Source organism: Heliangelus exortis, chromosome 3, assembly GCF_036169615.1.
Source record: "Heliangelus exortis chromosome 3, bHelExo1.hap1, whole genome shotgun sequence".
In the NCBI taxonomy this organism is placed as follows: Eukaryota; Metazoa; Chordata; class Aves; order Apodiformes; family Trochilidae; genus Heliangelus; species Heliangelus exortis.
In genome coordinates, this window is record NC_092424.1 from 45,342,612 (window position 1) to 45,370,419 (window position 27,808).

The 27,808-nt window shown below is 36.4% G+C and overlaps 1 protein-coding gene across 3 annotated transcripts in view; it reads left to right on the forward strand.

Moving 5' to 3' along the window:
• The window catches only part of PDE10A (phosphodiesterase 10A), a 361,597-nt gene that overhangs the window by 233,596 nt on the left and 100,193 nt on the right, over positions 1 to 27,808 (forward strand). For all 3 annotated transcript variants that reach the window (XM_071740425.1, XM_071740424.1, XM_071740426.1), the window contains exon 2: positions 22,486 to 22,614. In XM_071740425.1, coding sequence (XP_071596526.1) covers positions 22,486 to 22,614 — 129 coding nt within the window. The remainder of the gene's footprint in view (positions 1 to 22,485; positions 22,615 to 27,808) is intronic.

Genomic DNA, 27,808 nt, shown 5'->3' on the forward strand with positions numbered 1-27,808 from the left:
GTCCTCAGTGGGAAGCTATCATGCACAGTATTAATTTCCTGTGTAATGTGACTCTAACTACTTTACAGTGGCGAAATATTAATGTTTATAAAATACAAAATAATTCTAAATTCTCATTTTATCAGTAGCATTTTAATAATCGCATGAAAAGATAATTGTGTTTTAATGTGAGTAATTATACAATTTTGGTCTGTTAGCAATTTGGAGGCTGAAATGGATTTCATTATAGTCAGCAGCATGATCTCATTGTCTTTAAGGGAAGAACCAGGCTTTTATTTTGATTTTGCTATAATGATTTTTGTATTGCTTGTATTAGTTAAAATTCATGAAATTCTCTTTTTGAGTAAAAGCAACTTTAAAAGAGATACTGAATCTTACTGATCAGACCTGTTTTAGACTAATTCAGTTATTAAAAAACATTTTTTTTGTGTGAAGGGTGGTTTATTAATATATTTTTAATGTCCTAGATGTATTGTAATTCTAATACAGGACATTCAACCTCCTTTTTCACATGGTGCTGGAAATTCACTTATGCAGAGTAACTGCAAAAATGTACCACTCTTAAAAAAAAAAAAAAAAAAAGAAAATAATTTCAAAATGGTGAGATGAAAAATGAGTTACAGCTTCTGTGAAACAAACCCCTAAATGTTCCTTAGAAAAAGTGTAGCCATTAGAGCCAGAAGGCACTTATCAATGAAGTGAGCACTTAAGGCTGCAGTGCAGGAAGGTTAACTGTGACAAAACATTTTATACATCTGTATTGATAGTAGGAACATAGCAGGCAAGGAACCTTGCTGGAAGTCAGGTGTAGCCTAAGCAGTAGGATTTGGTGAAATTCTTCTTCATCTCTTTGTTCAAGGCTCTAATTCTGCAGGGGTTGCCTTCATCCTCTCAGACAGGGTTTCAGTTGCCTGCAAGACAGAAGTTGTGGAGAATGCCTATCGTCCAAAAATCTTGATAAGATGGAATAGTGATCTGTAGTGACCCAAACAGAGTATGAGAAATTATGATAGATGCAACATATGCAAGTGTAAAATCAGAAATAAGTAGGTATAGTACTGCAGAATCAGATACATGGATAGTAACAGGTAGCAAAATGAAGTCAAGAAGGTCTGTAAGAATTTTTACCAACAGAAACATTACAAGTTAAGTGCAGAAAAACTAATCCCCTCTGCTGACTGCTTGTGTGTCGGTAGCCAAAGTAAGATGCTTATGTTGGAAGACCAAACTCTGGGGACACAAGTTAGAATCCAAAGGAAGGCAACAGAACTTGCAAGAGATTTAGAAAACATAATACATTTTCAGCTTTGAAGAAGGAGGTACAGAATATTGTTGTCAGTTTTAGAGAATCAGGGAGGTGATGATTAAATAGTAAGAAATAAATTGACAGTAAAACAATATAAACTGCAATTCTTGCTAGCATAGACTTTTAGGAACTGCTTTCAAATGATTCCCGAGATGGGGTATGCTTATAAGTGTACTCATTTGATCTTGATTCAGAGCAGAGGGGAGAGACTTAGAGATTATCTCCTATTTTATGTTTTTGTGATATTTATTGTGTAATTGAGTTTTTTTTTTTTTTATCATCTCTGTTGTGTAAATTTTGAGTCTATAAAAATAAGGGTTTAAATCCAAAAGTTTTATAATAGTGAAAATGAAAATTTTGGCTTTATATTTTTCACTAATTAAAAAAAATAGACATTTGGTGAATCACCAGAACTTTCACCATTTAATCTTGGCAGCAAATGTGAAAATGCAAGATTTATGGGATTTTAGAATCCTCCTGGTTTTTTCTTTCACAAAGAACAATAATTTAAATTTCTTTCACTGCTGTTTTACTTCTTCCAAAATAGAATTTGGTACGTGAACACTATGCTGTTGTTAAATTAACGTGATTAAGCAGTTCAGTTTGCTTTTATATGCTGCCTTTATAAAAGTGTATTCCAAAATCCATTAGAAGGCATTTATAATGTAGAAGAAGGCAGGAATTTGGGCAGTGTTTACTTAAATGTTACTTCAAATAGGAACCTGTTGTTTAGAGAGGGACAGAGTATTCTTGATGTGTGCACATTCTAAAGAGAATCAAAAGTTCAGCGTCTCTGTTCCCAGTTGTAGAGAAATACAAGATGAAGATAGAAAAGGAGCCAAGACAGAAGAATCAAAATAAGCTGGCAGAGAGATTAGGTGGATATTTGAATTTCATCAAGTGAGAGAATTTGACTATGGAAACTCTGGAAAGCATCATGTCACCCTGACAGTGGCTGTAGAAAGTCTGCTGGAAGAAGAGTGGTGGAAAATCTGGTGGAAGAGTGTGGTGGAGGGGAAGGAGAGGTAATCAAAACATAGTAGCTAGCATGGTTGCAGAATATATCTGCATTCCTCAAATTGCTCAAAAAATGTGTGCATTTAATATACTATAAAGGGAGCTGCAGAAATCTGGACAGGAGGTGGTTTAGGTGCAAATAATTGTGTGTCACAGAAGCCTGATGTAAGGAATATTGTAGTACATGTTTGGAGGGTTAAATTGTTATCTAATGATAGGAAATGTGAGCTTCATAGAAAACACATGTTTTTGCATGTGATCTTGGTGGACAGAGTAGATTGGCCACCAATGCTTATAATGCAACTGTTTGAAACAGTACTCAGCAATTTCACAAGGTGGGTGATGTTTTCAAGTGGTTAGTGCTCTAAAGAGCACTTAGGCAAAGTTGCAGCAGCTGAAACTGCAATTCCATGCTGGCTGCTTTTTTTTTTTTTTTTTTTTTTTTTTTTTTTTTTTTTTTTTTTTTTTTTCAGTGTCTGGCAAAACATAATCTTGTTTCCTTTAATAGGTGTTCAAGAAAATACTTTAAAGCAATACTTCAAAACAAGAAGGGGGTAATTGGAGTTTTCACTTCAAAACATGGTTGAAGATTACAGCTGAAGACAGGCAAACTTAAAATTCATGCACTGAAGGAATGCAATGTGTGGATTAGAGAGGAGTGATGGGACAGTTGCTGCCTAGAGCCCCTAGCTGTAGTTTTGCACTGCCTTCACATCAAAAAGAAAACTGTGGACACCCATAATTTAAATTAATTTAAGCTGAAGTTTTTCTTTTATTGTTAAAAGCTAGATTGTTACTGTAGCACTTTATTATAACGTTATGAATTATACAAATACATATATTTCTTTCTTCCCACTAAGCAGTAGGATTTCCAGAAGAACTGAAGCAGTTTGGATGACTGTTAAAGAAATAAAGACTTCTTAGTATTCTACGGAGCTATACCTCCTTTGAAAAGCTTAGCAAAGCATCCGCTATCTTTGTGTGAGGATATAATCTCTGCAAATTTGACTTGTTTTTTACTGTTTTCAAGTCCCTAATTAAATCCAAGTTATTGTCATACTATGCTATGTTTGCTGAATGCATTGGGATACTTTCTTGTGGATGTGAAATTTGTGGGAACAATTCATTCTCTCCAGAAATAGTGAGTTCCCTTTTTTTGCTAAGGTGTTTGATTTATGTTTTTTTTCTCTCATCACTGAGGATCTTTCATTGAGAATGTATAACCTTCAGCAGGTATAAAGTTGAACAGCATTTATAAGTGTATTCACAAATGCAGACAAAACCAAGATTTGTTCTTTGCCTTAATTTAATACAACATGGTCTTAAAGACTTTCGTAGAAACATTGCTCTATTTCAGGCTGAGTTGATTTGCTACCTTTTGGGGTGAACTGGAAAGTGTGAAAACTTGTCATTGCTTTCGGAGTTTATAGGTGACCTGAAAAATCACTTGTCTCTGGGTATTTTAACTGGTTTTTTTTTTTGTTTTTTTTTTTTTTTTTAAGAACTAGTACATAAAAAGTGGACTTCACATTCAGGGCATTGCAATACTACAGTTAACTCCCACTGAGTTCAGTGAAAGTTAATGGGAAGATTTTGCACTTCTGAAAATCAGATTACTCAGATGAAAGTCTTAAAATGCTAGGACCATAACAATTAAGCCCCTCACACACCATTTTTAAGATTTACATTTCTCTTAATGTGAGACACATCTTTTCACAGAACTCTGTGTTTTACTGAGAATTGACATCCATAGTGATAATTTGACTGGTGTTGAGCCATCAGGATAAAATACTGCCTATATAATAATGAGGAAGGTAGAAGAAAATGACTGAAAGACATGGTTGTCTAGTATGAAGTTTTTTTGAAGGAGGGGAGTTAACTAGGGTGAGGGAGTGTTGAAGCCTGGGCTCTGGCTCACTGTTATACTTAACAGCAAAACAAAGTAAGACCAAAGAATGAAAATTCCCCTCTGCCATGCTGAGCACCATTTTCACATGGAAGTGAGGGAGTGAGCTTTTTAGAGCCTTTTTCTACCCTCAAGACCAAAGCCAGGACCTACCGTTTCTGGCTAGAGGCAGAGTGTGCTGGAGCTGTATAATCCAGCTGGTAGCTGCGTGCAGCAACCTTTCTTCCTTGTGTTATCAGCAACAGCATACTGTTAAATTAATGGAAATGAGTGCTTATGAGCAGCCAATATTTTAGCTGTACTGTTTGTTTAAGAATATAGAAGACAGACAGTGCTTCAGATGATTAAAAATACCTGGCACAAACTGCGTTTGAAAATGTTTATGCAGGATATGTAGAGAAAAGTCATTGTGTACATCAGTCTAAATACTGTTAGATGTTGTCTTAGGACCTGTAAATAACATATAAGTTTTCTGGTAAGAAGTGTTGATGTTGAGATATTTCTTATTTGATATTAGTGCATAGCTATAAGATTAAGACTAAAATACTTTCCTGGTTTAGTCTTCAAGTGTCAGGAATATTATAAGCTTTTCAGTCTGTATGAATTCATTTAATATGTTATAGTAATAATTTGGGCTCCTGCAAACCTATAAGAAAACCAAGTGCTGAAATCATTTAACCTCTCTGTTTCTTTTAAGTCCTCCTAAAATTGACATTCTTGAATGTCTGTGGGGTTAATTGAAAAAGTCTAAGTATATCCAGGTTTTTTTACACCTTGACAGAATAAAATTATAGGACATGCAGAAGGATAGAGTATTAAGAACTAGCTAATGTTTATGACAAATAATGTTGTTCGAAAGAGTGGCATTAAAGAGTGTGTAAACCTCTGCAACAATATTTTTTCCGTCTTGAGAGGCTATCTTTTTTTTTTGTGAAGAAAATCTGAGGATGTATTGAAGATGCTGCTTTTAATAATCTAGTCATTTAAAGAGAGAAGACACTCCTCCTAATTTCAGTATTATTGTCTTGAAGTAGAAAACTTTCAGTATCAGGGCACCATGATATGGGCTGTTTTTTTGTGACTGCATGAGGTGCTGTGGTAATTTTTGTCTTAATTAAATAACATTTTTTCATGATGCTATTTAAAAGGAACAGAGGCATATAAAAGCTAGGTGAAATAAGTGCTGCAACAGACATAAGAGTAGTGTATATCTTTCGATGTTTTTCTTTTGCTGTTCTATCTGATTGGATAGAAAGAAGAATTTCACTTTTAATGTTCCAACAAAAGTACCTCTGTTCTTCTGAGGCTTCTCTATTCATAATAGACACAGACTAGTAGACTGAATTCAGCTGCTTAGCGTCTTTCTGCTGCTCCCCAAAGTAAGCTGCTTGAGTGCCTTCTACTTCATCTAAAATCAAAAGTTCTCTCAAATGGGGACTCTCTACAGCTAACAATTTATTGCTGCAATCCACAATAAAAGCTTCCGTAATGCTAATGTGAGTGAGCATCTTGCTGACTGTTCTTTCAGTTGCCATGATTTAATTATCACGCTGGCCCAGAATATTTCCATTTTTATGGCATTTTTTTCTTGGAATGATGGACAGGTACATGACGTCTATGTACTACATTGGAACTAGTTCTAATGTTTCAGTTAATATTCTTGCTTAACAGTGAAAATAAAATGAGCTGCATGCATTTTAATAATAGAATAAGCAGGTAAATCTGTAAAATTATCAAATGCTATATTAGTTTGGCAAATGTAAGTATGTTTAGTCATAGCGGGATATTAATCCTTGATAGATTTCTATCAATTTCATGAAAGCTCTGTCAAGGGAGTACTGGCAGTGTGTGTGTGTGGAATGGTTGGCACATTAAATGTTTGTACAGTAGCTTTCTGAAATAGCAGCCTCCTACAGTGAAAAATTTGAATTTCTCTTTTCTAGGGTTTGTGTGAGGAGGGTGGTGAAGGGAAGCATTATATCCTGAGAATGAAGTAGTAAAATTTTATCTCTGGATTTGCAATGGATGTGATTGTTCAGAGAATCTTTCCAGCATGGGCTTTATGTTTCTTCTGGGGAAGTGGGAAGTGTAACCCTTACCTAATAAAATAGTTCAGTAGCATTTCCAGCTACTTGTTAAAATAAGGGTCAAATAAATAAAAATGCATGTGTGTGCAACATGGATGTGAGTTGTTCTAGGCTTACATAAAGCAAAAAGTCCCCTGTATTGGCACCTTTTATGTTTATTATGTAGTAAAAAGTCACTGTTTGGAAACCAGAAATAGGTTTGATGAACAGATGAGCAAACCAGGACCAGGTTATGCCCTGGCTGCCTTCTCAGTGCTGTGGTTTGTGTTCTGGAATACTGTTTCTTACTCTGCTCCTGGCTCTCTCACTTCTTAACATCTGGAAGGACTGTGAACTGCTTAAAAAAACTTACCTTACTCTTTCACCTGCCTCTAGCTACATCTCCTCACTGTCTGCTAGTTAAGGCAGTCTACAGGGACTGGGGGATAATGATACTACACATCCTACCTTCTCCGTAGGTGTTCCTGCTACAGGGCTGTTATATAAAGAGGTGATTTTTGATTGTTTCTGTTGGCTATATCGGTAATATCATGAGTTGCAGACTCTCTTCAATGTTTAGGCATCCCTTTGCAAACCTCTGGGCACAAAAGAAATGAGAGTGCTCCCTGAGATTTCTCGTGTGTGTTTCTAACTAAGATAGGTCAGAAAATATAGTTGGTGCATGCCCTGAGCATGAAGGAAAGCAGAGCTCAAACTTTTTTTTTTTTTGTCTTAATACCAGAGAAGAAAATTCTTTTCTCGGTTTGGATAAGAGGAGAAATGGCTGTTCCATTTACATGTATTTCCAGATACATCTCAAGCAATCACTTAGCAGTCGATCTCTTGCCAAGGATTTTCATATTGTGTGTTTTTTGTTTTCTTTTTTTTAATTGCTTTTTTGTTTGTTTGTTTTTTGTTTTTTTTTTTAATACCTGAAGATAACAAAATGGAAACCAGTTCAGTTGCCATATTGTACTTATGACTACTTGAAATAATGTAATAGTGGCCCTTAGTCTACTAATTTATTTTTTAAATTCGACGACATGTCACACCACATCAGGGGAAAGCAGTATATCACCTTGATGGCTTAGGTTTACAGCTTTGCTTGGTATTTTCTTACAGGAATTACTTACAATTTAATCTGATTTTTTTAGTTTTGTTTTTTTCTGCTCTGTACAACTTTTGTGTGATATACACACATTTTATGAACATTTGGGACACAAGTTCTTTCAGATAAGGAAAATGCTGCTTAATGAAATTGATTTTGAACGAATTATTTTTAAGTTTGTATTATTATGTAGCATAAAACCCCTTGAAACCCCAGACATTTTATCTTCCTTTTAAGTTAGGGAAGTATCCACTGCAAATTTTATGGTTGGCAAACGGTCAGTACTCCTTGTCAGGATGCTTTAAGTTCAAAATGGATTTGATAATAACTGTAGGGCCTCCAACAAATTAAATTTGCTAATTGTAGGATTTTTTTTACTTGAAGAAAAAAGTTACCTTATGTTTTTGCACTTCTGTACTTAATTGCAAAACTGAAGCAACTAAGGACTAATTTTACCTAGCAGCTGTTGGACCATATGGAAAACTTTCTTTCAATTCTTTAATCAAGATAATTTATATTTAAATCAGTAAAAACATTCATTTTCCATGGTTGATATTTGGGACTTATTGTTCATCAAAAGGTTTTACATTATACTGTTCTGTTCCTGGAGAAAAGCTGAAATCTTCATCTGGCTAGATTGGCCTTGGTAAAAAAAAACCAAAACAGATCTCAAAAGAGATACTAATCATTGTTGCAAACCTTGCTCTCACACTTGTAAATGACCCTTGTAAATCAGGCAATTGTAGAGACACTTGCATTATCTAGTTCTTGTATTGCAGATGCCTGGAGAGGTTTTGTTTCCAAGGCTGTTCAGGCAATTTCTAGCACAGTTTCCATCAGCTTTTTAAAACTCATATTTCTTACGTTTATAAAAGAGGGATCATATGTTGTATCCTCAAATCAGGCTTTCAAGGTTGGGAGACTTCTGCTTTTGTGAAAAAAAAAATAATTTTTTTTTTCGAAGTGTATTCATAGAATGTAGACTACATAGAATAAAATAGCCTACTGTTACAATTGTTGGTATGGCAACTGTGCATTAGGTAAAAGTGTTGTACAGTGTCCCACAGCATCCTTGCAGCTAAACTGTGGAAATGTGGTCTGGATGATCAGGTAGTGGGGTGGATTGGGAACTGGTTAAAGGAAAGAAGTCAGAGAATTGTGGTCAGTGGGACAGTCTGTTTCTAGTAGAGTCCCTCAGGGGTTGGTACTGGGACCAGTACTATTCAGTATATTAATCAGTGACCTGTATGAGGCAACAGAGTGTACTCTCAGCAAGTTTGCTGCTGACACAAAACTGGGTGGAGGGGCTGACACCCAGAAGGCTGTGCTGACATTCAGAGGGACCTGGACAGGCTGGAGAGTTGGGCAGGGAGAAATTCAATGAAGTACAAGAAGGGCAAGTGGGGAAGAACATCCCCGGGTACTGCTGTTAGAAAGCAGTGCAGAAGAAAGGGTCCTGGGGGTGCTGGTGGGCAGGAGGATATCCAAGAGCTAGCAATGTACCCGGATGGCCAGGAAGGCCAATGGCATCCTGGGGTATGTTAGAAAAGGGTGTGATTACTGGGTTGAGAGAGGTTCTTCTCTCCCTGTACTCTGCCCTGGTGAGGTCACATCTGAAATGTTGTGTCCAGTTCTGGGCCCTTCAATTCAAGAAGAACTGGGAGCTGCTTGAGAGAGTCCAGTGCAGGGCAACCAAGATGATGGAGTGGAACATTTCCCTTATGAGGAAAGGCGGAGGGAGCTGGGGCTCTTCAGCTTGGAGGAAACTGAGGGGCGACCTCACTAATGTTTATAAATATGTTAAGGGCAAGTCCCAGGTGGATGTCAGGCTCTTCTCAGTGATGTCCAATGAGAGGACAAGAGGCAGTGGGTGCAAGCTGGAGCATAAGTTGTTCCGTACAAATATTAGGAAGAATTTTTTCACTGTGAGGGTGACAGAGCACTGGCACAGGCTGCCCAGGGAGGTTGTGGGGTCTCCTCTGGAGACATTCAGAGCCCACCTGGATGCATTCCTGTGTGACCTTCTGTAGGTGACCCTGCTCTGGCAGGGGGGTTGGATTTGATGATCTTTCAAAGGCCCTTCCAACCCCTAACATTCTGTGATCATTGTAAACCAGTGGAAGTTAATGATCCTCTAAGACATCCTGGTTTCCCTCAAGCCTGGCTGTTTATTCCCACCCTCATGCTGCCTAGTCTTTTTCTAAAACACAGAGGTTTGCACAGGTAGACAGGTTAACTTAGTTGTGGCAAAAGCTGTTACTTTGGGATTTTGGGTGGGTTTTTTTCCACTGGTTAATTTTCAACTTTTTTCCTCGTGGATTCCTCATTTCAGTTCTGTGTGGTGCCTACCCACACAGAAGCTTCATTCTCCTACCCTCTGAATACAGTCTTTGTACTCTTTCTGACCTGTATTATCCTCATGCCCCTCAAGTTTACTTCTATCTTCTCTTGTGCTTTCTCCCAGCTTTACTCTTCCCATTTTTCTACGATGAACTCTTAGTCATGGATGGAGCCCTGTGACCTTTTACTGCTGATAACATACCCAGTATTTCTGGATCTTTCCTATCAAAAGAGAAGACAATTGTGTGTAAAAACTTTGAGTTAATGCATTTCTAACCAGCCCTTTGCTTGCCTCTTCATTCCTTTCACCAGTTTCTGCATCCCTTTCTCCCTTCAATTAGAAAAGAATATTTGCAGATGAAGATTTCCTCAGCTGCCCTCATGCTAAGCATACTCAACTTATGAAAACATTTTGTTTACTGACCCCAGGGTTCTGGGATATCTTGCAATGAAGTTACAGTCTGTGTGTCACTGTCATCTGAACGTAAGCATTAGGGGATTGGTTTTTTTTGTCTGAAAGGAATACCAGAGGACTCATATGAGTTTGACTGTCAGGTATGCTTCTTAGCTTGTGAACTCACAGGAACAAAGCACCAGCACTTTTATGGCCACAAAATTACTAAGTCATTACTCTGTAAAATAATTTAACAGTGGTACTAAAGCAGAAAGAATAATATACTGTCACTTATGACTATGACTGCTTTTTATCATAGATACCATGTCCTCAAGAGATCTCCCGGTGCAATTTTTCTTGCTGTAAAACACGGGGTCACATTTTAGTTAACTTGGGTGCACAGGGTTTTTCTCCAGATCCTTAGTGTTGTTACCAGTTAAATTGAATAGTATTAACATGTATGTTGCCCAGCCTATGGAAGTTGCAGTCTTGGAGGATTCCCCAGAATGAAGGAGTTAAAAAATGTTAAAAGCTACCTATTTGTTAAATCTCTTTGTCTGATACGATTTTTTTTTTTTTTTTTACTTCTCCTATTGGGAATTTTATGATACAGTTTTTAACTGGCTATTTTTGTTGTCCAGTTTATAGTTTATAATCTGCTCAAATGCTATCAATGTGATTTTTAGGTATGTTTTTAGGATTTTTGTTTTGTCACTATACGTAGTACTGTGATGGGCCAATTAGAGCCTCATGAGGACTGTTTCAGTCAATCAGTGTGCTGGACAGAAATCAGAATCTCAGCTTCCAGGACTGTAACACACTAAAGTGAAAATTTATGAGCAGCCCTGTGGCTTAATTTCCTGTATTGGAGTGTCTGCCTTATGGATTCCTTTATAGTTTTCAAGTGTTTTCTGAATGTAGCCAAGTTCAAGTAGGCTTTAGATAAAACCAGTTTATTACAAAGCTGAATTACATTGAAACATGAAGCAATTCTGCCAGATTTTTTTTCTCATTGAGTACTTTGTTATTCTTGACTGTGAAAAGTTTTCATAAATCCGTATAGGAAAGGCACAATGCAGAACATGCATCCTGTGAAAGGGGGAATGTAGACTGTATTTTTTTAAGGTGTTTCTGAGTCCTATACAAACACAAATTGTTAGTTTCCATGTGTCCTGTTATCCTTTTTCTTTTCACTAATGCTTTTTCCAACTCATTTTTTTTTTCTTTTTTTTTTTTTTCTTTTTTATTTTTTTTTCTTTTTTCTTTTTTTGTTTTCTTTTTTCTTTTTTTTTTTTTTTTTTTCACCACCTTTTTCTTCTAGGGATGTTCTTTCGGGGTGAACACATGCTAGTGAGCTACACTGTATCCAAAACAAATAAAAGAGGGTGGGGAGATGATGAGGGGGAGGAGGACAGGGAAAAGATGCAGCTGCTCCTTTTTAATTTTTGAAACTAGCCTTGAATTCTGTGGCATTTGCTTAAACTTTGTGATAAAAAAATAGGGGCCTGAGAGAAACAGTGCATCTTTGTTTTACTGTGGTTGCCAACAAAAAAAGGTTAAAATAGTAACAAGTACATTATTTTAATTATTTTTTATATAATATTGATGGAAGACATTTTACTAGATGAGATTGCAAGGGTAGAGGGTTGTCACACCAGTGAAAGCTTCTGGAAAAGCAGCCAACCTTTTGTGTTAGGTTTTTTTTATTTTATTCTGTGGTGCGAGCATGCAAGTCAGTAGAAGGTATTTCCTTTCATTTCACCTGCTAGGAAGTAGGAATCCCTGTGCTTTTGGGTCCTGTGTTTCCTTTCTGTTGAACCTGCACAAGCACTGTGCCCTCCCAGCAAAGAAAGCCAAGAGTATCCTGGGCTGCATTAGAAAGAGTGTTGCCAGCAGGTTGAGAGGGCTGATCCACCCCCTCTGCCCACCTCCGATGAGACAAGTCTGGAGTGCTGGGTCCAGTTCTGTGCTCTCCAGAACAACAGAGATGTGCATATTGGGCTGAGTCCAGTGAAGGGCCATAAAGTAGATTGGGACTGGGACTGTTTGACCTGTAGAAAGAAGACCTAAAGGGAATTTATCAGTGTCTGTAAATACTCGAGTTGTATATTCTCACATGTTTTTTCTGAATGGTAACATTAATGAAATAATATTATTAACACTATTAGGGAGTAAACTTGTGGTTGAGGAACAAAGCATGGAACTGTGTGCAATGAAATGTGTTTGGGGCTTTGTTGCACAACTCTTCACATGTTAGTGAGCTCTTATCCACGTAAGTAGTCTGACTGACGTCAATAGGACTCCTCTAAGTGCTCACCACTGCAAGTAAGGGTTTCACAATGTGTCCTTGTTTGTAACATACAAATGTATGTAACACTTGTATTTCATTATCACTTCAAACTTTTTTACTTCAGTAGCATATACATTTAAATATCTCAAATTATACTTCTTTTCCTAAGCTATATTTTACTGACACGGAGATAATGTTACATCCATCACTGCAAAATTGAGCAGAAATGGCATCTCTGAAAAGTCATCTTTCTTTCTGTTCATTTAAACAGCTAAAAGAAAGGGCTGGCATAAAAAGAGAAAATAATTCTCACCCTTTATTGTGTTTTAAAGAAATTGTAGTTTCTAACTTTTTCCTGACATTTTGATGAAGTCAGTGCATTACTTTCAGTGCTTAATTAGACTTAGTCTGAAGGTAAGCTGTCTTTTCCCCACAAAAGAATTAAATAGGTTGTTTTATTTTTTTTTTTTTAAATTTAAATGTCAGTCAGAGTTTAATTTTGAATAAAGAGGCATCTTGAATCTGTATTTTACAGTAAGAGGAAATGTAAGGTAAAAAAAGCAGTTTCCAAGATTATTTATGTGGTACTAACTTCTTGTATTTCAATAAAACATCTACTGTAGCAATTTAGTGGGGTTGAGGAAAGGCTATGTTTTACTCTCTAACATTAAAAAAAAAAAAAGAGTTTTTTTGTGACTTCTGGAAGTTTTTATTTTTAAAATTTTCTTTTCTCGGTGCAACAGTTGAAATTTGTCAAGGTACCCAAGTTAGGTTAAAGACTTTTCTGAAATTACTATAATGTAGTGCAAATAAAGAGTTGGAGTGGAATCTATGGAACTGTGAAATGCTCTAAAAATAGTGTTATAATTTAGAAAAGTGAGCATATTGCACTTTGTAAAGAGGACAGATGTTACTAATTCAGAGTAGTAGTAACTTTACAAAGAGATTATTATCTCTAATGTCTTCTAATCTAATAGTTAAAATATGATAAAAAATTAATTGCTGGAAGTAGATGTAAACCCAGTTGATACTAGAATTATAATGTGATTTTTACTTTTTATTTTTTAATAGGTAAACTCATTTAGTACTCACTAGTAAGCTGACGATACTAACTGGGAAAAATGCTAACCTCTGCTGCAGCTCAAGTTTTTCTTTTTAAATCAGTTGTCTTTTTTTTTTTTTTTTTTTTTTCCCTAAAAGATATGCACTAATTCAGCCTTCAATTTACTAGGCTTAATGTACAGCTAGCAAGTGACAGTCTTTGTCTTAATCAGCTGGTTACTATTTACTAACAGTAGTTTCTATCCAATAAATGTCATGGCTGAGCTTTAGGTCAGGTAAGAATAGCACCTTGCAGTTTGCATCCTCTGAAGTTTTCCATTCATACACTCAGCAGGCTTATGCATAGTATGGTTACAAAATTTGCAAAAGACAACTGTAACTATAGACATAGTTTTCTATAGATTTTTTTTTTTTAATCCATGATATCTAGAAAAATGTTGAACTAGCATGGTTTGGTTTTTAAGAGCTCACTTCCCCCAAACTCAATTAAACCTTTCAGGATGCAGTCATGTTAGGTTTCTTCTTAACAGAGGTTTTAATGATAGATTTTACCAGGTTTTGTATCTTCTCATTTTGTAAAGGGTGGTGATTGCATTTTTCTTTAAGCCTCTTAAGACTGTAAGATTGGTGGGGATTAAAGAAGAATGACATATACTTACCCATGGTGCTGCAGATATGGTCCTAATACTACCAGAGCAGGGACAGTCAGGTGTCTGGTCTTGTTGGCAAGTAGTGAGTTATTTGTGTGTAGTTGTTATTTAAAGAGAGTCCTATACCCTGGGAAAACTGTGCTAGCACATCTACTAATGTAAGTATCAGGATGAGGTGGAATGCTCCTTTAAAAAGAAAAAACATTCTCTGTATCCTGTTCAGTAAAATAAGAGAGTGAGACTTGGCACAGGCACTTAGCATCCTCAAGGAGGTTTCATCACACTGGATATTTTTTGTGGAATAATTGAAGTAGCACTTTAGGGAACAGCACTATAAGTTTATATTGCGAAGTATATTATGAAACATTTACAGAACTTTCTTCATGAGAGGTCATGTCAAAATATTAGCTGTAAATCTTAGGTGTCTACAGTCAGACTGTTCTTGAGCCAGAAAAGTTTGCTCATAGGGAGTTATTCAGAGGGTGTCAGGTGGGAGGAAAGCTGTTCATCAGCCAGGAGGTGATATCAGATAACTCATAAATCAGGAACTTTGTCCCAACACCTGTGCTGAAGGGAAGAGTTAAAGTATTCCTACCTTTTTTAATTGCTAGATTTGAAGTAGTTTAGTTTACATCTGCATATAGTCTTCCCAATTATTAAGTATGTGCAAGTCCTGATTCATAAATTAACTTTCAGATTGTCAAATCCAACCGTTAAACCAGCACTACCAAGTTAAAACGTATCTCTAAGCACCACATCTATGTGTCTCCTAAATACCTCCAGGGATGGTGACTCCACCATTTCCCTGGCAGCCTGTTCATGTGTCTGAAAACCCTTTCAGTAAAGAAATGCTTCCTAATATCCAAACTAAACCTCTTGTGGCAAAACTTGAGGCCATTTCCTCCTCTTCTATTGTTTGTTACTTGGGAAAAGAGACCAGCTCCCACCTCGCTACAACCTCTTTTCACATAGTTGTCTGCATCTTTTTCTTCAGACTAAACAAACCCAATTTCCATTTTCATAACGAATTGCAAATTAACTGTGTTTTGGTCCTTGTCACTGCTAAATTGAGTACTGCTGGTAGGTATATGGTACCCCATGTTTATCTATGCTGGTAGGCATCATAGGCTCTATGACCCCAGCTCTGTGTCTGCACTAGACAATATAATAAGGAAAAAAATTTAAGTCATACAAAGTTATTCCTTAAATGTTTGCAAACAAGTTTTTTGCTTGCTTTAGTGTGATGCATTATTTTTGAGTGTGGTGATAATGATTTTGTCAGTAACTTTAAGATCGTATGTGGCTTTCTCCTCAAGCAAATATATGAAATTAATTTGATTGCAACTTGCAACTCCTAAAGCATTTCTCTATTATATTTGTAAGGTTTTTTTGCTGATTGTTAAATAAATCCCCAAATTTGGTCCCATCGTGCAGCTGGAAGGAGAACAAAGCTTGTTACAGACCCCTCAGAGTTCCTCTAAAACGGTAATTAGGACTGGAGAGAAGCTACTATCAAACCAGGAAAGTAACATTCAGAGTTTTAAAACACCCCGTACATCAAATAGTGGGTGTTATTACAGTGCAGCACTATACATGCTGTGCAGCATTATGCCACTCAATCTGAAGTGTGTATTGATACCTTGTGAAAAATTATTATTTAAATTAGGAATACCCATTCTCTCCATTAAGCATCTGTATCATTCTTATGAATGCCTTTTACCTCTGCCTGATGAGAAGTGCTTTCATAAAGGCTCTTACAGGGCTTTTTGCTTTTTAGCTTCATACTGAAAAAGTGCTCAGAGCCGATAGTACTGTGCATATTTTAAGTGCTGGATTTTGGGAGACATAACCAGCTGAGTATCTGTAGATGTCTTGGGGCTCAAGCTTGCAAGATGCTGGTAATATCAGAGAAACACCATGGAGTTTGGTGGAAACTAAAGGTGGTTATGTTCATACATTGCTCAGCATCAGGCATGTTCAGATGCAATGATAAACCAATGCCTTTTTCATCAGAAAAAAGGGATTTGGCATTATAGGAAGAAGTAGTTATTGGTATTCTTTCCCTGTGAGCATGTCCAGCTCTGTTTGGCCAAGTTAGTCTTTGTTTTCCCTCTCTAAAAGTTGAGAAGTGCTGCTGCTGTCCTGGCTCCAGTTTTGCATCACAGACTGCTGGCTGCTGTAGCCACTGCACGAGTGACTGCACTTGATTGTGGGTGAAGCTGGGATCTAAACGTAAACAGAGTCTGCAGTTTTATGCAGTGACTGGAGGCTGGCACAATTAAGCATTCATCTTTATAGGAATATTTGAAGTGTTTAATAATAAAGTGTATTGTATGGGAAACAAATGTATGGGTTTTTTTAGATACCAAAGTGGACAGTGTCATCTTTTTGTGTACTGCATTGGGCAGGAGTTGGAGGGAGGAGTGGCAGAAAAGGTGAATGGAGCTGCTTATAGAAGAGGCTGTGAATTAATTTTTCAAGAAGAGAGAAATTAAAAAGAGTTCGGATTATTCTGGTTTCTTCTTGTAAGTGATAATACTTTTCCCCAGACCAGTAATGCCAGGTTTCACGGAGTTTGGGCACTTGGTTGCATTACATTCCTGTATACTTAAATGGATTAAGATAAAAAGTCTGACTCCAAAAGAGTATTCCAAACCTGACTGTGCCTGTGGTTTTGAATCCTGATTCTTTGAACAAAGAGGGGATTGATTTAATGGGATTAATGCTTAATCCAAATGAAGCAATGTACACACATGCCTTGAATGCTTTTGAGAATAACTACAAATATAATTTATTAGGCACAGATAAAGACGCAAAAGAGGTGATCTTTGTCTTTTGTGATCACAAAAGAGGTGATCTTATGATCATGTGTCTTCTTCATTTTCATAATCTGAATGTGTAATTCCTTAATACACATTTTTTACTTGTATTTGAGGTAAGATTGTTTCAGATTTTCTGTTTCAGAAAATACCTTATCTGGAAAGTTTTTATTAATTTTTTTTTTAATTTTTAAATTTTTTTTTCACTCGGTTTGCAGATTTTCTATGGGGCTCAATATTTTTTTACTTGCTTGAAGAAATTATTGAAATTATTATTATTTTTTAAATAAAAAGTAATTATAATTTACTTACTTGAAGAAAATGGATTACTTTGTCTGCATTTTCTGTGACTCAGTGCCCCTCTAATTTCAAAGAAGAGTTGTTAGTTAAAGCAAACATGACGATTTGTGTTCTCTTGTTATATTTTATTTTATTTTAATTTTTATTTTTTTGTAATTTTTTAAAATGTTGACACAGCACTTACAACATTTGTAGTTATTTCCTTTCATCTTTATTAGTAAAAAAACTTTCTCAATACAATAAAAATACATTTCTCAATTTCTTTCTCAAAATAATCTTGAATTGACCAATGTATTCTCTCACAATGTGTTTTCAAACCATGGGATCCTGTCTAACTGGGTGAGAGGTACATTATGCATCAAACACTTGCAATGGTTTTGAGGGAAGCAGAGGCTGTGCTCTGTCAGAGTGTGGCTCTTCTAGGGTAGAATGGTGAGCCTTGGGTGGTAGAAATAGTAGGCTGGCTCATCAGTTTTTATTCATTCCCCCCTGCATCCCCACACGTCCTCCAGCCTGGGAACCAGAAACTTCAAGTGAAAAAGAAACTTCTTGCCTAGTTATGACATTTGATTAAGGTAGTGGTTTTAGAAAAAAGTCCAAAAATCACAACACTAATGAAAAAATTGCAGGAATTGCTAATGATATGACTAACTTGTGTTGCTAAATGGAGCAGATTTTTAAATATAGCTCTAGGCTTCAATTCTTCCAGCTCATTCACAGTCAGATCTGCTTTATACTGAGCTCAGTGAAGCTATTCTCAGAGGAGAGTACAGTACATGGATTAAGAATCAAAGAGTGGAGCCATTAATCGATTCAGTACCACACAGGTTATCTAATATCGAAGAAATGTTTTAAATATTTTAGGCAGCCTAAAAAGCTGAAAGCAAAGATCTCATTTTCAAGTGATTTTTTTTGGCTTTCTTAGTAATTCTTTTGTTGAAAGGAGAGTTGTTCGGGACTGGCTCAAAGGCAAGGGCTAATTACTGGTAATTGATGTTTGAAGGAGGTTCTGTTCCTTGATTTATTTTTTTAATCCAGCAATGCTATATCTGGGATAGTGAGCAAAGAGTGCCAAGGAGCATTCTTATGCATTGGTTTTTTTTTTTTTTTTTTTTTTTTTTTTTTTTTTTTTTTGGTTGGTTGGTTGGTTGGTTTTTTTTCTGTTTTGTTTGGGTGGTTTCTTTTTGTTTGTCTATTTTTTTTGTGTGTGTGTCCCAGGCAAATCCCGTGCATTGCTCTGGAGTAGGTCAGGCCAGGGATGGTTCCCAGCAGGTATTCCTGTTGCAGTTTTCCCTCATCTTCGTGGTCATTGGTTAAGAAAGCTTAATACTAAAGACAGTGGAAATTAGAAGCTACTTTGTTTCAGTCAGTGAACAGCCCTAGACCTACTCTGTTTACTGGTGTAGACAAACCTATAATGTTTGCTTGCAGTGCCATTACAATTTATACCAGTATATTGAGTTGCTGACGACTTTGGTATACTTCGTGACATCTGCTCAAAAAGCAGTTTGTCCCTTAAGATAGTAGTAACAGTGTTTTCTGGTTTTATTTATTTATTTTTAAAGTGTTGATAGTGCCGTTATTGACCATAGAAAATTATTCTTAAAATAAGAAAGGAAAGAAAGCCACTCATAATTCTGTCTTCAACTGTATCTATTTCTCCTATTAAATTCAGTGAAAAAGAAACTTTTTCTTGTAGGCTGTGAAGGAAAAAACAACAGCCCCAAAACACTTCTACATCTTCATTGAAAGCCAAGGAATTAATCTAAGTTAATCTAAGAAAAGCACGAATACCAACATGAAAAGAAAAACAACCCCCAACCAAAAAACCCAACCCCAAAATTTTGATAGTCTGTCATGAACTATTAAAATTAGATGAACAGCTTGAGCCTCAGGGCATATGCAAAGTGGAAAAACAGGGCTATTGTTTATTTGGTAGAATGCACTGATACATCAGCTTGTAGAAGTACTGTAAGTAAATACACTTGCTTCATTTCTATCATTTGATTCACCCTTCATGCTCCTAACACCCCAAAATGAAAGGCCATTCCCTGTGATAGTAAAAATGCCTTTTGCTGATCAAGAAATTGCCTTTTGGGTGGTGTTGCTGGGGCAGGCTGTCTTCTGCTCTCTGCTTTCTATGGAACTTTGCAAAGTTTATCTCATCCTACCCTATATTAAATGAGACACAAAAACCACAATAAGGTGAAACGCTTGCATAAAAGCCAGCATTTACTGAAAAGCTGTGTTTCCATTTACTTTTCGGACAGGGGGTGGTCAAGAAATGGAAATAATAAAAGCAAATAATGAGTGTTTTCACTGGGTATGAATGAACTTTTAGAAGCAGATGGCATGACTAACATGGACCTAAACAGGCATGCTGGTTGGGAAGTGAGGAGCTGCTGAGTTAGCACAGGCTGCAGGCACCCTGAGATCTTTCTTTGCCTGCAGTTTGTTCAGAGGGAAATGAAAAAGGGAGCAGCTTATCTGACACCTGCCTGTCCTTTCCCATGATATTTTTATTATAATTTTCATTATTTAATCACAAATCCAGAACAAGAATTTCATGCATGCATGAAACACAGCAATAGCAAATTGCACCAGGAAGGTATCAGCCCACATTTCAATGTGGGTTCTTCACCTGAAATTAAAAATACATGAGAGAAAGGTGGTTTGGTATGTATGTGTTTTTAATTAAATAGGAGAAGTATATACGTATATATAAATCAGGAGATTTATATAGGTGCATAAATGGAATGAATGGACATTCAACACAAATGCTGGATTCCTCCTTCAAGTCCTGGAGGCATTAGGATTGTTCCAGTCTCTCTGCTTTCTGTCCTGCTGCTTGCTAGGCTGCTGGTGAGAGTTCAGCTCTCCTGAGTGATGGTGCCTCTTGATAATTGCCACAGCTCTGTTGAAGGTCAGGGAGATTCCAGGTATGAGGCGATGCTTTCTGGGAATGCATGAAAAGAAGCATCTTGTTCTGTGTGTTCACACCTACAAATCTGATATTGAAAAAAGAGTCTTCACACTCAGGTTGCTGAAACTGTGGGATATCTGGAACGGAAATTGAACTCCTGATGTACAGATTGGATTTGTATTTGAAATTGGCATTTTATTGAATTTTGATTGGTATATTACAAAACCCATGAGCCGTTATAGTTTGCATTAAGTATTTCCATTGAAGTCAAGAAATGCAGACTGCACTCATAAGAAACTTAAGGTTACTTTGACTGAAAACACAAATTAACCCCTATAGAATTTTGGTAGGACTTTTCTAGTTTACTAGTAGAAGCAAAAAGTTACATTTACAGTCCAAAGACAACCTGGAAATAACAGGCATTTTGTGAGAAACTTGTAGTAGTTGTTTTTCACTCAGGTTTTAAAAGGCAGATAAATTTTGATGACTTTCTGATGGTTAACTCTGGTGAATCTTTATAACACTGTAGTCTTTATGAAAGATTCTCCAAATAAGTTTTCTTTTCGAATTCTATTAATGTGATTTACTTATTTTATTAGAAAGATTTACTTTACTTATACATTGCATTTTTTTTTAGTTGAGCAAATTACAAAATTATATTAGTTAGTCTGTTTTTCAGTATGTGAGGCAATACCTGCATTGGCTGAATCTTTTCATTCATGTGACACACAAACTTCTTTATATATGCATTATGAAAAAATTTACAAACTGCCATCTGTGGGCTGAGAAATCAAAGTAGTAGGGTTTTATTTCTTTGTTTTTCCCCCACTTGCTGATCATCTCCTGTTCTTCCTGAGTTAGAACTTTTCCTTCATTACTAATGAAAGTCAGGATGTTGTTGTGGTCCAGATCTGGAGATTCGTGACTGTAAGTGAGTAAGTTGTTATTTGAGGCTATGATATTCTGTGGGAACTACTGCCGGTGCGGATTAATAGAAAAGATGTTTTAAACCAGGTTGGGGCTGGTGGTGAGAATGATATGGTACAGCTGGTGTGGGGAGAATGGCATCTATGGTTGGAGCTCTGCAAGTAGACATTGATGCTCTGTGTTCCGGTATTGCTTCCTGAAGGCTTTTGTAGTAAACATCTGTAGGACATCTTAAAGGTTATAGTCATTGACTAGCATTTAAATTACATTATAGCTGTTTCCAGCATGCTCTGATACTGTGCAAAGCATAAAATAGGAAAGTTGATCTTATTTTATAGCACAAATACTCTCCAAATGAGGTCAGAGTTGTTCGGAGAAGAGTTTTTCTTTTGCACCCAGGCCGTTTTCTTTGGAGAATTTACAATTATGTTTTCATACACACCACTGAAGAGAAAGCATATTTAGAGTCATTATAGGCAGTTGTTACTCCTCTTCCCCTCAGACCTCATTAAGGCTTTTGTACTTTGGTGTGTGTACAACATGTTTGGCAGCCTATAGCTTAGCCCCTTGGGACATGGACATGTGGGGCTTCCACCTTGCCCTTGGCACTCTTGGGTTCTCCTCTCTGCAGCTGGTGGTTTTGTTTTGGGAATTTGTGTAGACTGTGATCAGGTTGTAGTTTTATGAATTTGTGAATTGATTTATGATTGTGTCAGACTTCTGAGATTCTGAATTTTGCTTCTTTTTCTGAAATGTATACTGGAGTTTTCTTTTTGTTGCACGTGTTGTTGAGGCCTTTTATCCAGAATTGCTTTTATTTTGAACACTGAACTACTAAGGAAGCGTACATGTGAAAGCAGTTTCTATTTCTAAAGTTATTTAAGTAACTGCAGTATTTAAACACTGAACTTGATTTTGGAGTTGTGCAATAGTTTTTATTGCTTTCATTGCCGCTTGCAGTGAGAATATCTGATTTGATGCTCTGTGAGAAATACATGTTCCCTTTTGTCTATCTCCCTCTACCTATTTTCTTTATCAATATATCACCTTGCATATCTTGACAATAAGTAATTAAAGTCATGATCTTAGTAATAAATTTCTTCCTGGCCATTTCTTCAATGTAATCTTTATGTATACTCCTGTAGGGAACTTTTTGTACTCAATATCTCGCATGAATAGACTTTACTTCTACTATTGTCTTTATGACAGTTCATTTTTTTGACTGGGTATTTTTCTCTCTGGGGGGAGACAATTTAAATAGTCAGGTATTCAATCAGCATGCTAAACATAAGAATATTGATTGCTATGGCATCTGGGCATCTTTCATAGGAGGAATTTCGTAACAATAATGTAATTAATTAATATTCTGTCTTTCAGGTTTAACGGATGAAAAAGTGAAGGCCTATCTTTCTCTTCACCCCCAGGTACTGGATGAGTTTGTGTCAGAAAGTGTGAGTGTGGAAACTGTGGAAAAATGGCTAAAAAGGAAAAATAACAGACAGGAAGGTAAGTTCTTTTTATTTGTGATTAATACTTATCTTTGAACAGCTCAGCTCTTACTTGTAGATTTAAAAATGAAAACTAGTTTTGGGAAAACTTGACTGTTACAATTGTTGTGTTTAGGTCTCCCCATATTTTCAAAGGCAAAAGAGGTTAACAATTCTTTAAAAATGGTTTTAGCCTTTTGGCATTTCTATTTTGGTATTAGTTTTGGATGTTCTGATTACCCATTCTGAATTGCAACTACATTTCCACCAGCTTGTACTTTCTGTTATATTAGTATATGTTCTGAGAACATATTTGGGTCTTCTTAGATCTAAAATTAGTAAGTTTTGAATTAAAATTATGCACTATGTGTGGGTTGTAAGTCTCAGTAAAATAGTGGATATACCATCTCAAAAGTTCCTACTTGCAACATATATTAAGTCAATTTTAGATACCAATTTTATAACTAATGGAGGTTATAAAGCAATGTGTTGAATTTTGGAGGTATTTCTGTTGGGTTGCTTTAGCTATAATCCTTGACTTGCTAGGCCCAGGAAACTGCTCAGTATGAGTCAGCCTGGGTTCACAATGATAGTAAATTTTCGTAATGACCTTAAATTTTGAGAGATTATGTGCAAACATAAGATTAATGTAATTCATCTGGAATGTACCTGATAAAATACAAAAGAGCAGATTACCAAGAAAGTGAGGAAAGGAAACACTGATTCTACTCTGCTTGTGCATTGCTCTGTGGCTGACTTGTAAGGTGCTGGAAGTTGAAGTTATGGTGGTAATTCCATTTTAAATAAAGGGGCTATTGCAACTTCCTAGAAGAAAACTGAGTATTTTCTGCAGAGTTATAAAAAAAGAAAATGGTGGATGATGGACAGAAAAATCTCTATTGAGCCAGATTTTTGGTGATGATGACTATAAATCTGATACTAAGATAGCGTTACATTTTTGTTGGTCTAAAGAGGTAAGAGTATGATGCTGGAAAAATGGAACTGGTGGAACTGATTTTTTTGGTGTCAGCATGGATTTGTGGTGAGTTAAAGCGAACATGCATCCTAAGTTACTTTTCATCAACAGGGCTATAATTTTCCCTCCATCGCTCTTGCTTTAGTGTAATCTCCTTAGCAAGTGTTCGCATCATGTAATATTACGTAGAAAAATAAGCTTTGTTTTTATTAAAAAGTTGCCAGGCAGGCAGAATTCTGTTTTGAAACCTCAGGCTTTGTGTCTGTAGTCTTAGTTGCTGGTGACGCAAAGCAGTCGTTAACCTATATGCAGAAATCGTGGCCTGCCTGACTTGCAGGCATCCAGCTGTGTGTGCTCTCCAGCCAGAAGTCAATGGGCCTGCAGCCAGGGTAGTTTATCTGAATTTCATTAGCATGAACTGAAATGTCTGATTTGGATGTAAATGAACCAAAAATTATCTGTGACTGAGATTCATTGAGTGAGTTCGTTTAGATGGATTTAAAAAAAAAAACAAAAAAACCCACCCAAAAGTATTAATGAAGATAGCAATCAGTAAATACTGCAGTGTTTGAGGTATGACTATATCAGAGAATATTATTACTTCTGTCAGTGTATACTAGATAAATGCTGCATCTATCATAATAAATGTGGGCCTGAAAGTTGCTCATGACAAGCTGATAGTAATGTACCTGAGATTGTAGATTCTAAGAGGTTGTTAGGGTTTTTTGGTTTGGTTTGGTTTTTTTCCAATTTGGTGTTTGTTTTTTAATTTTTTCATACCCAGATCATGTCTCAGTTAGGCAGGACTCTGAGTGACACTGTAACACAGACAGAACTGCTTCTCATGCCAAGTATTTTTGATTGATTTTTGCAAACAAAATTTAACCAAGTAAGAGGGTGTCTTGACTAAAAAAACTGATTATAAATTTTAGAGTTCATTTGAACTCTTCTTGAAAGTTGCTTATTTACTAGCTGTGGAAGAAACTTGTACACATATTAAGCCTATTTCTTGTCGTCTGGGATCTGATCTGTATTTCATGCATTATGGCCTCATGGGATGTTTTATGAATTTTATAGATCAGAAAAACATCTTCATATAGATACAGTAAAAAGTGCTTTTGCTCATATAATCTCATTTGAGGTGGTAGTGTAAGTTATAGCAATAAGATATATGATCGTGCTGCAAAGATTCATTAAAGGTACATCTTGGTAGAAAAAAAAGATATATTTTTTTTTTTCCAGTTTACTTGTAGGATTAATCTCCCAGCAGGAGATCTTTTCTTTTCCAGATGCCTTGGTATACTATAGAATGCACAAGTCATTCAGAATGCACAAGTCATTTTCCATTTGTCCTCTGCCTTTTAATTCACACAAAAGCAACAGGTGATTGTAAGGAGAGCTATAAGATTATGGAAGCCATAATAGACAAATAGATTCTGATCTCCCAACAGATTTCTCAGAGAAAATATTTATGAATTCCAAACTTAACCATATTTTTCAAAGACTTACCACAATAGGAGTCTGAAGGCACATTGATTGTGAGATGTGCATTGTTTACATGGCGTATACTGAATTTCAAAGGTGTTTCCTAATTTTTAAATAGCATTTTAGTATAGGAAGAGAGGACAAAGTGTACTGAAAGAGTTTCTAAGTGGAAAGCTGCCTCTATTGCCTATTTCTCTGTGGGAGTAAAGTAATCACTTCCCTAAGGGAATGGCTCTCATGTTCATCAAAGTACACGGTCATGTGCTTATTTATTATAACTGAAGTGGAACACCTCACGAAAAGCTTTATACATTATTTTCTTCCCTTAATTCTTGCCAGAATCATGTGAAGCTATTTATAGTGGGAGCTTGAGGTGCTTTGCCACCATGCAAGCACTGGCTTTAAGTAGTTCTATAACACAACTTCTAAAAACTTTTAAAGTTGAAAATTATATATAGCATAGTTCATTCAGTACATAATGTGACATGGATTACATGCAGTCAGAAGTTACTGTCCATTAAGTGCAGTGGACTTGCTGCATTTACAAGACCTCAAAATTTAATATTTGACCTGTTTAAAAAAGGAAAATAAAAAGTTAAGAAATTAGAAAATTAATAGCTTAATATAATGTTGGTGTAATACTGCTGTAACATTTATTAATTTAAGTTTGAAACAGGAAGACAATGTATTATGTAATGTGTTCAGAATAACTTAATCATTCTGGTCAGAAAAGACCTTTTAAGATTATTGAATCTAACCATCCCCTAACTCTGCCAACCATTAACCTAATTCTGCCAAGTCCAGTGTTCCTAAACACTGCATTTACACATCTTTTAAACACCTCCAGGTATGGTGACTCAACCACCTCCCTGGGCAGTCTATTCCAGTCTTTGATAACGCCTTCAGTGAAGACGTTTCTAATATCTAATCTAAACCTCCTCTGAAACAACTTGAGACCATTTCCTCCTGTCCTCTTGCTTATTACCGGGGAGAAGATACTGCCCCCCTCCCTCCCCCCACCTCTCTAAAACCTCCTTTCAGGTAGCTGTACAGAGCAATAGGCTCTCCTCTCAGCCTCCTTTTCTCTAGGCTAAACAACCTGTGTTCCCTCAGTGCATCTTACAAGACTTTTTCCTCAGACCCGTCACGAGCATCACTGCCCATGTAGACTCACTTCAGCACCTTGATGTCCTGGGGAGGGGCCCAAAACCAAACACAGTATTTGAGGTGTGGCCTCATATTTAGTGGCCTCAAATTTGTCAATTTTCTGATAATGTCTGATGTCAGTTACGTAAACAGAGGCATGGAATAACTTTTAAAGTAATTTTACATATATTCTTTTGTGGATTGTTGGTTTTTCCTGTTGTGCTTTCCTTAATTTATCCATTAATTTAATGGCAGTGTTAAATATGTGCTATTTGAGAGACACAATGTTGCTGATATGCGAATTATTATGTTTTTATTTGATTGTATCAATTAAAGAACATTTTTGAACATTCAAAATACTTGTTTTTTATTATTACACAATCAACTGGTGTGTTCATCGCTGCTTTCATGTAATTACTGTAAGAAGTCTGTCTTCAGTGTAAAATGTGGTTGTTCATTAGTCATTTGAATGCATAATTTTCTCATGGCATATCTCATTATTGTGTTGTTTCTTGTGAAGCAGTATCACAACTATTTGTGGGTTCAGAATTCAGATCAAATGTTGGTTGTCCTGTTTTTGTTTAGCTCATCTGTTTTTGTTTCAGCCTTTTCCCTTTCCTTTCTACCATGTGCCCTAGAAGTGGGCAAAGATGGTAGTCAGATGGCAGTCAGATTTGGTACACTGTATGGCTTTTAGTTTGGCAGGGAACTGGAAGCAGTCATCTCTGTGTACACTCATTTTATCCATCTGGAAAATCTCTGTAGCTTCCCTTTGGTAGAAAATTGTAGAGTTTATGGGGAAAGACATCTACATAAAGTCCCTCACCCACATGTTCTTTTAGGTCTTCCCAATATACCTTTATATGTAATTTTTAAGTAACATTTCTGATAGCTTTCAGTGAGCTAATTGAGCACAGAACGGATATGGTTTGTTCAGATTAAACACATTTTTTGTTTTCTTACTTTATTGCCTGTCCTGAGCAGTGACTGAAATGGCTCTGGTGCCTGAGCCTGTTTGTTAAAGCCTGATACCTTCTGTGGTCTTTAGACAAGTAAGGTTTTTTAGTCTTTTTATTTATTTTTTTTTTCCTTTGCTAGAGTAGGGATTGGAAGAATATAATCTGTGGCAAGAGAGAGGCTGAGGGAAGATTTTGCCACTCTCTATGACTACCTGAAAGGAGGTTGTAGTGAGGTGGGTGCTGGCCTCTTGTCTCAAGTGAACAATAGTAGGACTAGAGGCAATGGCCTGCGGTTGCACCAGAGGAGGTTTAGGCTAGATGTTAAGAAGAATTTCTTTACTGAAAGAGTAGTCAGATGATGAAATGGGCTGCCCAGGGAGATGGTAGAATCACCATCACTGGAGGTATTAAAAAAAGGTGTAGATAAGGCACTTCAGGGGATGTTCTAGTGGGTATGGTGAATTTTAAAAAAAATTATTTTCGGGGGGAAGGGTTGATGGTTGGATGCAGTGATCTTAGAGGTCTTTTCCAGCAATGACATTTCTGCAATTCTGTGAAAAGACTTCATCATACCTAGACTTTGAGTCTATATGCATGAAGAGAATTTGTTTAGTAGTCTTTTCAGGATAATACCAAAGAAAAACTGT